This window comes from Phocoena sinus, chromosome 20 (genome assembly GCF_008692025.1).
Source record: "Phocoena sinus isolate mPhoSin1 chromosome 20, mPhoSin1.pri, whole genome shotgun sequence".
Classification (NCBI taxonomy): domain Eukaryota; kingdom Metazoa; phylum Chordata; class Mammalia; order Artiodactyla; family Phocoenidae; genus Phocoena; species Phocoena sinus.
In genome coordinates, this window is record NC_045782.1 from 47,288,324 (window position 1) to 47,299,494 (window position 11,171).

At 59.8% G+C, this 11,171-nt stretch overlaps 2 protein-coding genes across 10 annotated transcripts in view; one reads left to right on the forward strand and one right to left on the reverse strand.

Moving 5' to 3' along the window:
• Positions 1-8,026, forward strand: part of SLC38A10 (solute carrier family 38 member 10) — a 44,377-nt gene extending 36,351 nt beyond the window's left edge. For 5 of the 9 annotated variants that reach the window (XM_032615279.1, XM_032615286.1, XM_032615284.1 and 2 more), the window contains exons 14-16: positions 165-296; positions 3,405-3,575; positions 3,860-8,026. In XM_032615279.1, the coding sequence (XP_032471170.1) occupies positions 165-296; positions 3,405-3,575; positions 3,860-4,899 (1,343 nt within the window). In that variant the 3' untranslated portion in view covers positions 4,900-8,026. The remainder of the gene's footprint in view (positions 1-164; positions 297-3,404; positions 3,576-3,859) is intronic. The other 4 variants (XM_032615280.1, XM_032615282.1, XM_032615283.1 and 1 more) reach the window with 4 other exon arrangements.
• Positions 8,027-8,369: 343 nt separating this feature from the next.
• On the reverse strand, positions 8,370-11,012 carry NDUFAF8 (NADH:ubiquinone oxidoreductase complex assembly factor 8). Its single transcript, XM_032615289.1, has 3 exons — positions 10,872-11,012; positions 10,607-10,717; positions 8,370-8,665 (listed from the first exon to the last, which is right to left on the reverse strand). The coding sequence occupies exons 1-3, from the start codon at positions 10,953-10,955 to the stop codon at positions 8,636-8,638; spliced, it is 225 nt and encodes a 74-aa protein (XP_032471180.1). The 5' UTR covers positions 10,956-11,012; the 3' UTR covers positions 8,370-8,635.
• Positions 11,013-11,171: the final 159 nt, after the last annotated feature.

Sequence of the window (11,171 nt, forward strand, 5' to 3'; positions counted from 1 at the left end):
TTTATTACCTCCCTGGTACTCATCGGGTTGAGTATACACTGCCACAGGGGAGGGAGGGGCGACGTGGAGGATGATTTTAGGAAACATCTGCTTCCTTTTCTTGTCCCTTCTCTACGTTCTTCTGAGTTTCCTGCCAGCCTCCTGCGTTTTTGCCGTGTGTGCAGGTGGGAAGGCTCCCCTCCTGGAGGAGAAGCCAGGCCCAGGGGCAGTGCCGCAGGCAGAGCCTCGAGAGCAGAGGACCTTGGAGGGACAGGGCGGGGACCACGCCGGGGACCACGCAGGCAGCAAGCTGGAGGGTAAGGCCTTCACTTTCTCTCTGCATCCTCCGGGGGCCTGGAGACACCTGCCCCTTCCTTCCAGAAGCGGAGTGATGTAGGGAAGGAGCCACAGGTGCCCGTTGTCTTGGGGGCCTTTCCAGGGCCTCAGCCTCTACACTTGCCAGTTTCCTGCTGAGGAAAGATCTTAAATAGCTCCCGTGCCCACTAACAACCTTTTCTGCTCCTTTCTCACCTTCCTAGGAACGTTTTCTACCTTCTTTTCTCTCCCTTTTTAAAAAAAACTCTCACTGTCACGTGACTTTCTGTTACCATTTGGATCTCATTTCAAAATAGATATGTTAATATTTCCAACAAGTCGGCCCAGTGTGGGGGCATTAGTGAGGGTGGGAGGGCTGGTGACTCACTGCTGTCTTAGCTCTCCCCCCAACCCTGTGGCAGCGGCTCCCACCCCTTCGTCTTAGCTGGGGCAGGGGTGGGGGAGGGGGGGACATTTGTGTCCACCTGCAGTGAAGACCCAGCACCTGTCCCAAAGCGAAAGCTCGTCTTTTCTCTCCAGTGAACAAAACTTGCTCTGCATCCTCCTCCATACCTCCATGCCCATTTTGGGGTGCTCCCAGCTCTTGGCTTTTGACTACCCTCCTCGTGGGCCCACCTGGTTGGGCACTGCCCCTGCGCTAGAGGTGGTGGCGGCCGTCCCAGCGAATGATCACCCATCCTGGTTTCTGTAGTCCCCGCCCAATCTGAGTCGCTGCGGTGTCACCATATTTTGTAGCAGTGTCCACAGAACGGCCCCTGGGTGTTTCATTCTGTGCTCTGGGAGTCTTGATCTGTGCGTGGGGATGGCGGTACAGCAGACTTGCATGGGTTCATGGGATGCTCGTGCCTTGCCACCCCATGAGCTGCTTCCCAGCGGATCCTGCAGCCTCGGGATAGCTGGCCCAGAATACTGCGCAGGGATGCCAGCCGAGCCTCTGCACACCAAGGCTAGGAAGGCAGAGCCAAGGGTCCTGGGGTTTCCTGCAGCTCAGGAGCCGTGGGAATTCCGCATGTTACTTGGTTTCAGTCTGTTTACTGGTCCCGGTCCTTATAATCTGTTATGTAAGCCTGTTTGATTCTTTGACTTTTTCTTTTCTGAAAAGAACTTTCACGGTTTCCTATTCTGCCTTTCTCCAAACGCCTCTCAATGGGACACGCACAGCTGAAATCAGAAAGATGGTGGCAGGTAGGAGTCGGGAGGAGCATCACAGGGAATGCGTCTGTGGGGGGTTTAAAGACGCGAGAGCAGATGGTGTGGGCCCCGCATCCAGTAGCGCCTCGCATGGGGCGCGTGAGGCAGAGACCGGGAGCCACACACGGTCTGCCCCCCCCCACCCCGGCTCAGCCACAGCCCCTCAGGTGGGGTCCCCCCGATGCCCCAGCCCGCTCCCTTCTTGTACAGACACCCTGGTCCCTCTTAGCCCTGCTGGGGCTCCACTGCCAACCGTAGGACAGCCAGGTGCAGCCTGTGAGTGCCTGGGCTCCCCCAGAGATGGGGCGGGGCCTGTGTGTGACTTCCGCCATGTGCATGGCCTGGTATTAATGTGCTCTGCACGTATGTTAATATCCGTGCAGCTCTCATCCCATCCACGAGCCTGGTCCCCGTGGTCCTGGTGGGCCGGGCAGGAACCCAGAGCCACATGCAGGGCTCTGGCTGGGAGCTCAGTTTGTCACCTCCACTCTGCTTCACGTCTGTCCCATGTTGCTTCTGGCTGGACATGGCGCACTTTCCCCCTCCTCCAGCCTCAGTCCAGGGCTGGTCCTCCGAGGAGCCAGTGAGGCAGGGGGCCTGCTCCTCAGGAACCCTCCCTGGGGGCAGGCGGTATTGGCAGCACGTGGGACCATTAGGTGGTCATGAGCCACGGGCACCCCGGGTGACAGCATGGCCATGGTGTGGGATGGCACTGTGCACATCCCTTGTCTAAAGCGGGTGTGCGGAGCCACGAGCCAATCTACGGAACATGGGCTTTCTCAGGCAGGCATCTTGGTCACCTTAGGGTGTCTGGATGTGTGCCTAGTGGGGAGCAGGGGGCTGGAGCGCCTGGGCTGGCCGAGGGGCCTGTCCCCCCTGTGGTCGGCCTCAGCATGTTCTTCATGGGCCTGCCCGCCTGTACGTCCTGGCACCGGCCTCTGCAGGGGAGAAGCCATGGCAGTCCCTGACAGAAGGCCAAGCCGACTCTATTCTGGCGGGTCACAGATTGCCGTTGGGGAGGACAAGTCAGCACATGTGCGTGTGCCCGGCACTCAGGGCCCTCGCTGGGGTGTTAGCTCTCACCACTCACAAAATGTTCTTCTTTCTTTGGATTTGAGCTTTTACATCTGACAACCTGTACAGTTACATCATCTTTCAAAGCTTCCTGTCTAAAGACAGGAAGCTGTGTTGTAAAAGTTACTTAAACCCAGATTGCTGGCTGTAAAGAACTGACCCAGCGCTGAGGTGTTTGTAGTGCAGTGGGAGCTCTCCGCACCCAAGGTGTCCAGCCTTGGGGCCTCCTCTTGGTCCACAGTCTGTGGGGGGCCCTCCTACACACACCTGCTGCAGCCGGCCTGCCCCTAGCTCACCTGGCGCTCCTCCCGTGCCAGCTGCAGCCATCTTCCTGGGGGAGGTGGGGCCGGTGGGAGCACTGTCACAGCCCCCATCTCACTGAGGTCCCAGCTCTTGTCTCTGCTGAAGAGGAAGATGGTTCTGTTTGTTTTTAAAATTCACACCTTGGAGGAAGTTTTCTTAAAGCACCGATGTTCTTTCTTAGAGTAGTTCATAGTTCACGTCACCCAGCCCAGATCACCATCATCGTGGTTATGGCGTGTGACCTCTCTCTTGGCTCTCATAACCCCTGAGCCACTGTGGGAATGAAGCAGTAGGAAGGGTGTCTGGTCGCTGGAGAGAGGCGATGGCTGTGCCCCAGGGTGGCCTGTGCGCTAGCTTAGCCGGGTGGAGAGGAGCGCCCGGGGATGGTGTCCCGGGGGTGGTGTCCCGGCGAGGGGCCCACAGGCCGCCTTGGCATTGCTGCACGCGTCATGTCACCCTTGGCCCAGCGGAGCGCCTTTGCAGCCTTCAGGCTCTGACTGTGTGTGTTTTCCGAACTCCAGAAGCTGGCCGGGCAGAGATGCTGGACCATGCCGTTCTGTTGCAAGTGATTAAGGAACAGCAGGTGCAGCAGAAGCGCCTCCTGGACCAGCAGGAGAAGCTGCTTGCAGTGATCGAAGAGCAGCATAAGGAGATCCACCAGCAGAGGCAGGACGGCCAGGACGGCGAGGACGGCAAGTCCGGGGGAGGCGGCAGGGGGAGGGGGCTGGGCCTGCAGGGCAGGGGACAGTTGCTGCATCTGCTCAGGGAAGAGGGGTTGTCACTTAGTGCACGAACGCCAGAGTCTCTGGGGGTCCCTGCGCGGTTGGGTCTGTGGCTCCATGCCTAGAGTCCTGCTGGGCAAATTTAAGCCGTGGTTTGTATTCCTTGATTGCTGGCAAGCTGGGTTCTTTTAGTCCCTGCATTGGTAGCTTCTGTTCATTTCTGTGGCTAAACCGGTGACTGACTTCATTTGCAGCAGACGCGCAGCCTGAGCTGGGGGTGGCCGGGCCCAGAGGTAAGGAGCAGGAGGCCCACGCCGTGGGGATGGCAGAGCGTCCCCCACCACAGCCTTTGGGAGCTGTGCTCGGTGCTCCTGGACGTCCCCCCGCTCCTCCCCAGGGGCACAGCCAACACTCTGTGGAGAAGCCCGAGGGGGCCTTGGGTAGAGCCCCGGCTGCGCCTCCTGGCGGCGCTGACCTGCAGCCCCGGGCAGCCCAGGCTGAGCCGAGGGAAGGCCGGCGGGGCGCTGTGCCTGAGGCCGTGGACGCTGGCGTGCAGGAGCGGGTCCCTGTGCTGGACCCCGCCAGGGCACCCGGGAGCCCCGAGCAGCACGGCGCTGGAGACGTCCCCCGGCAGAGTCGGAGTGTTTTTGGTGGAGGCTCCCACGAAAGGAAGAAGTCTGGAAAGGAGGAGGCAGCCACTGGCACAGACGCTCAGGAGGCAGATGTGCTGGGGGCGGGGGCAGCAGTGGGGGCCCCTCAGGTAAAGTCCCAGCAAGCAAGCCAAGACCGGGCACCCGGAGGCCTGTCTGGCAGGTCGGGGGGAGCAGCCCCTCGGGCCCAAGCCGTGTTACATCAGCCGGAACAACAGGCTGTCTCTGCCGGAGGGCAGGGCGGGCAGCAGGGCGGTCACGAGGAGGCGAGGAAGGAGCACGTGCCCGCTCCCAGGGAGGACGCCGCCATCCAAGAGCCCGAGCAGAGGCCGGACCCTGAGCTCGGGCCCAAACCAGCCATGCTGGGAGATCAGAAGCCAGACAACGCCAAACCCAACCGGGACCTCAAAGTCCAGGCCGGCTCTGACCTTCGGAGGAGACGGCGGGACGTGGCTCCTCGTGCAGAGGCGGGGCCAGCCCCAAAGGACAGGGTCATCATCAGCTTCAACCCCCTGCCCGACGTGCAGGTCAATGACCTCCGCAGCGCCCTGGAGACCCAGCTGCACCAGGCCGCGGGGGGCGCCCTGCGAGTGGTCCCCGGCCGACAGATCAAACAGCTGCTCGGGGCCCTGGAGGAGCCCTGAGCCCCGTTAAGGCCACAGTGCTCCCTGTCAGCCGGCGAACCTGGACCACGGTGGGTGCGAAGTCCTGGAAGTCAGGCCCAGGGTGGAGTCTGACAGCTCTCCAGCTGCACCCTGCTTCCAAACCAGCTTTGCCGTCCCTCTCTCCTCTTACACTTCCCGTGACTCAGCTCCCTGAGGCCACCGGGAGAAAAAGTGGCCTCAAGGAGAAATAGCCGCTCGCTGAGACCCAGGAAACGTGACTGGCCACCGGCCACACGGCTATTGTTACCCTGGACTTTCTTTATTGATGTTGTCTGTGAGTGTCATACAAAACCTAAGGAAATGCTTCTGCCTTCACCCTTCTTCACAGCAAATGCTGCTTCAAGTCTCAGAGGCTGGGCAGGCCTGTGAGTCCAACTGCTTCTGCCCTAGAGCTCTGCTCTGCATACTCTGGTCTCCCAGTCGAGTGGTTGTGAGATTTAAAAAGTAAAACACACCACTGACGTCTGGTTAGTGCGGTTGGTGTGGAGGTGGATCACCCAGAGAACCCCGTACCACAGACATAAGCCATGATCGTCAAACCCCACAGTGACACGTGCTCGGAGCCTCAGCTGGGTGCCAGACCCGCAGGTGTCGGGGGTGGGAGTACACAGCCAGCAGAGGCTGCTTCTCACTTCTTCCGGGGCAGCTTCTCCCGAGTCTGCACCTCTGGCACCTGCTCATCTGTTGAGAGGGTTGTGGTGTTTCGTGCTGTACTTTGTTCTCAAGTGGCAGAAAGGCCGATGGTCACGCCCGACCCCAAGTATGCCAGGCCGTCCCGCTGCAAGCCCGGGGCCTTCACCTGCTTTGTGCTGTGTGTGCCTCGCTGCCCTCTGGGGGTAGGGGCAGCTCCAGACCCTGCCCCGAGGGGTCCATGAGTGGGCCACTTGCTGACCACTGGCCAGGGGTGCCCAGGGCATGTGGCAGCTCCAGCCTCGGCCTCAGGGCACACTCTTCCCCTGCGCCTTCTGAAATTTCTGTGTCATCTTGAAGACTAGAAATGAGTAATAAAAGGAGTGGAATCTTCTGGAGGCCAAGCTGATTCCCCATGAACCCCGGGCACTGCTCACATAGAGAGAAGCTCTGTGAAAGGGGGCCGGGTCTCAGTGCTTCCCACCCTCCATTCTTAACTAAAAGCAATTCCAAACAAACTGTGCTCAGTGGAAGTTTCCCTCAGGTTGGAACTCCATTTGTTAAGGTCTTGTAGTGGGACTTTGTTTCCAGCTCTCTCTACCTTAATGTCTTACCTTGACCCAGTGTTCGTGTCCTCTGGAGGGCACACCACCCTCCTGCTCTTTCTGCCAAGATAACTTCTTCCTTAGAGCAGGGCGGCCCGAGCCTAGGGTGAGAGCAGCAGTGCAGGGCCTCTTGCTGCGGCCTGCCATCCCCGCACACCCTGACACTCAGGGTCCTCTGTCCCAGTTAACGCTTGTTCTTTCCTCCTGGCTTTCAGCTCCACTTCCCTCCCCAGTTGGCAGCCCCTTGGGAAAGGAACCGGAATCTTCCCCAGAATCTGGGCGGACCTCTGGGTGGGGTCACCATGACCAGTAATGCAGGGAGCTAGGAAGGGCCCCGGGACAGTGCTTTGCTTTCTGACCACAGACCACTCCTCCATCTGGGTCCCATGGCTGGCAGGTATGGCCAGGGGTCCCAGCCACAGCAGCACACCGGGCCACCAGTGGGCGACCTTCTGTGCAGGCAGCTACACTTGGCGGACACGGGGCCATGCTGGCCTGGGTGACTGGGACAGCACCCTGTCCATGCTCCTGTTCGAGAGCAGGGCCCCTGAGTCCAGACCAGGGTAGGAATAAGCCAAGGCCGAGGCTGTATACTGCCTCCACTGGTGCAGCTGAGCTCTCGGTCTAAGGTCAAGACAGGTGGAGAGTACAGAGCCGCATGGGGTGACTTCATGGTGACGCAGCTGCAGAAGCAGCAGAGACCACCTTTCCTGCATCCTGACACAACCTGGTTGAATTCCCTTCAATAAGTACAGTCTTGAAGACAAGCTGAGTTTGGGGAGGCGAGCCGGGGAGACCTGCAAGGTGACTTCAGTGTGTGGTGAGTGGCCTGGCCCCGTCAGCGGACCACATCCGCAGCCCTAGGCTTGAGACGTGAGGTGGCGGCTTCATCTGCTTCCAAGAACTTGAGTCTGAAGGGATGGCAGGAGAGCGCACTTGGCGGCACAGTTCTGGAAGGGGCCAGAGCACCGGTGCCCAGCAGAGACGCCGGAAGCCCTAGCCAGCAGGCTGTCAAAGGTCACGAAGGATCAGGAAGAGAAGGCCATCCTCGGGCCGGAAGCACGTGCTGGGCAGACGCTAGGTCCGGGTGGACGCCAAAGTGGGGAGGCCCGCTCCTCCCCACAGCTTTCAGCCTATCTGTGGGTTCGTCACCCCCGGCAGGGATGGGGGTCGTGTCACGGTGTCTAGTCCTGAATTCCAGTGTTGACTATGACACGTGACTGCCCAGCGGGACAGTTTCTAACAGCCCTGAAGCCCTTGAACGGCGTGTGGCTCCCCTCGGAGGCCGCCCTGGGAACTGCATTTCACTGGGATGATGTCTCCAGAGATGAGGGGTTTCACCACCTGGGGGAAAGTCGGGCTGATTCTGGAGGAGCGTTTACAAGAGGAAACAGCTCCAGGACTCAGGGCGAGGGTGCCCTGGCACGAGGCTCTGGGACGCCATGGCCTGGATGGAGCCAGAGGACAGTGTGACCTCCACACCCCGGGGAGGGGGCTCTGGGAGCACAGTCCCCACGCGCCCAGCAGGCGGTGCTCAGGACCTTGGAATCTTCAGGCCGTGGCACCAGGGGTCCCGTCAGGTCTCCCTGGACTGCGCATGTGTATGTTGGGAGGGGGGCTGCTGCGGCCTAACCTTAATCTCAGGATGACAGGTGGAACCAGAGCCAGCGGGAGCCTGGCAGGGATGGGCTTGGGCTTGGACTCCAGAGGCTGCAGAAGGGTGGGTAGGAGACCCCACGGGGAGGGTCTCACTACTGGGTTCCTAAACCGGACCCTCCCTCGACTCATGCCTTAGTCTGTAAGAGCAACCCCTGCCTTTTTTCCTCTCCAAGTCTGAAAAATCCATCAGTATCAGATTCCTACAGCGGTTACCTTTCCCTCGTGGTGTCGCTCTTCTCTCTTTGGTCCGTGCTGTAAATTGGTAGTTACTTCTAGAGGCCTCGCTAGACTCAGACGACACGCCTTTGGTGAGAATTCTTTAAAAAATGAGACTCGGGCTTCCCTGGTGGTGCAGTGGTTGAGAGTCCGCCTGCCGATGCAGGGGACGTGGGTTCGTGCCCCAGTCTGGGAGGATCCCATATGCCGCGGAGCGGCTGGGCCCGTGAGCCATGGCCGCTGGGCCTGCGCGTCCGGAGCCTGAGCTCCGCGACGGGAGAGGCCACAGCAGTGAGAGGCCCGCGTACCACAAAAAAAAAAAAAAAAAAAGAGGCAGGGTGTTCTATGGCCCACACGCTCACCCCGCAGACGACAAAATAGATCTTACAGCATCTGATCTGGTCTTTATTGTGGGTTCACTTCATCTTATTCTCCCCTGAATCCTTAAGTGAGCAAAGTTGGAAAACCCATTCCCCTCTGCCCGCACTCGCCTAACGTGTTTCCGGTCCTTTTAGCCTCAAGAGCTTTTGAGGTTTTAGACAGTTGCCCCTCGGAGCCATCAGTACCACACACCCGGGGACGTGGAGTGGAGCTCGCAGTCCTTCCTAATGGCCTCCTGTCAGGGTCTTCTTGGCCTGGAAGAGAAAGTTCTTTGTCTGAATGAGTTGTTTTCAAGTTAGACGTGGCTCTAAAGAAAACTACCACACCAAATGCCATCTTCTGGCAAATAACTTACAAAGAGCCTGGCCATGGATGTGCAGCAGGGGGCCCCTGGGGCTGGGTCTCTGCTCCCACCTCCACAGGCCACAGAGCTCAACATGCTCTGTGGCCTCAAAGCCATGCCCACCTGTGCCAGGCACTGTGCACCAACGAGTTACGTTTAGTTTTCCCCCTGTAGTGGCAACTCTGAGGTCAGAGATGCTGAAACACTTGCCCAGGGACAGGGCTCCCAGGGACGGAGCTGGAAGTGGCGCCCAGAGCCCTCTGCCTCCTCGTTCAGCCCCGTGGAGTCTCAGGGTCCAGGCAGAGTGGGCAGAAATGCGTTCACCGGCTTGTGTTCTTAGGTGAGAAACCCCCAAGTTCCCTGTTCTGAGCTTCCAGTGCCCAGGGCCTGCAGTTAGGTCACCCTCAGTGGAAAATGGCATGAGAGGCAGCGACATGCTCCTGGGGGCAGGACGACGTGACAGAGGCAAAGGAGCGTAAGGAATCACAGATGACCAGATACCTGTAATGGGTGATTCCTGACTAACCACAGGCGGTAGAGAAAAGCCTAGCGTGGCCAGAAGTGTGTGATCTTTATCTCACGTGTGAATCCTTCCAACCAGTGACCACAGAATGAAGGTTTGTCCCCTCCCCGAGGGAACACTCTAAGTAAAGCAGGGAAGCTGCCAAGAGGCAGGAAGCAAGTCCAAGGGACACATGCAGCTTGGGTGAAGGGCACATGTCAGATCAGAGGTTGGTGACAAGGGCTGAGGCCACACATCCCACCCACAACGATGGCAAGGAAGGTGCAAGGAGTTCTCTGAGCCCTCCAGGAAATGAGGGATAGCCCACGCATTCTCAGCCATCCTGGAACATCAGGAAACTGCCTTGGATTCCCTAAATTCTGCCAGGCTGACCCAACTGCCCCTTCTTGGGTCCAGTTCTCGAGATCAGCAGTTCTGGCAAACAGAGCTGACCACTGGCATCGTCGCCCACCCCAGACCCATTGGGCCAGGGGCACCCAAGGCCATGACACCAGCTCAAAACCCTGTGTTAAAGCCTCATTACAGGCGGTCTCCACACCCTCCTCTTGAGAGACTGGAACTCCCATCTCGGTTCCCCAGAGAGCTCCTCTCCCTCAGTCAGTGTGGGGTCTCTTCCAACCCTACTTCCTCCCCATCCTTTATAATAAATGCATCAACACAACACCATAAATCTTTACTTGTGCACGGTGTCTATTTTCACTGGCATAGCATTTGATCAGATGAGGATCAGAAAACGCCACAGCTCAGAAACAGAAACCACCTGTTACAGAAGGGTTAGAGGCAGAACTGAGTCCGGAGCCAAGGAACACACTGTTGTCACCACAGCCCGCTTCTGCGCCAGTGAGAACCAACCAGCGCGGCTGGGTGGGGGACTTCTCAGCCTCTGTAACCTTGGTCATGACAACAAACCTAAAATACACTCGTTTTTTCTCCTTTCACCCTCTGTGAAATGGGGTAGTCGAAAGGAAGGGGGGGGGGCCGGGGTGCCCGGTTGCAACTGCCCACGCACAGCACACACGTGGGGTCCTAAACACCAGAGAAACTAGGACAGCAGGGGCCGGGACCCCCCACCAACAACAGTCCCGCAAAGGGTTACAAGGCACTGGCGGGTACACGTTGAGAACGGTCCTCCCCCAACCTGACGGACACTGGCACGCGCGCTCCATGGCGGCGGGGGTCGCGCCGGCTGATGGAGGGTGTGCCGCGTCTGAAGCACTTGCTGGCGCCCAGCACCGCACCCAGAAGGAAAGGAAGCCGGAGGGCCCGCGCAAGCACGTGGGTGCCAGTCTCCCAGGGTCCGTTCCCCGGGCGGGGCCGGCGCCCACCTACCGCGGCAACGAAGCAGCTCCGTAAGGCCTCGAACTCCTGCGCGCACAAATCCTTCCTCAAGCGGCCGCCCGGGGCCATGGACGCCTGCACGCACCTGCCGTAGGCCGCGGCCTGGAGGCGGGACGGGGACGGGCGAGGGTCGCGGCGGCCCCCACGCCCGCCGGTCACCCGGGCAGACCTTGCCGCCACTCCCCAGTCACCACCACCCCGCCAGCCCGCACCCCGCCCCGCGCGGCCCTTCCTGCCCCGCCTGACGACTCCGCACCTCGGCCCCACAGGCCGCCAGGCGATCGGGGAAGGCGCGGAGGCGGCTTCGCACGCGACCCCACACCACTCCGTTCCCCGACATGAGCAGCTCTTCCTGGCACCCGTGGGCGCCGCCATCTTAGGTCCAGCCTCTTCCGGCACCCAACAGCTTAATAGGTCGGAGCTTCCGCCCACAACCTTTCTTGCGCTTTGTCATTGGCCAGGCTTCAGCCCTCGCCTCCGCCTCTTCCCCGGAACCGCTCCTGGTGTTCCAGAGCCTTGCAATTGGCTCGCGGTTTTGTCTGTCTTTGTCCTTGGA

What these genes read in the sequence shown, in the direction of transcription:
- NDUFAF8 (XM_032615289.1), bottom strand. Translation starts at nt 10,955, where the DNA reads ATGTCGGGGAACGGAGTGGTGTGGGGTCGCGTGCGAAGCCGCCTCCGC. An exon ending in TGGCGGCCTGTGGGGCCGAG is followed by an intron (nt 10,718 to 10,871) that starts GTGCGGAGTCGT and finishes TCCCGCCTCCAG; the next exon opens with GCCGCGGCCTACGGCAGGTG. An exon ending in GGAGCTGCTTCGTTGCCGCG is followed by an intron (nt 8,666 to 10,606) that starts GTAGGTGGGCGC and finishes TTTCTCTTCCAG; the next exon opens with GCCAAGAAGACCCTGACAGG.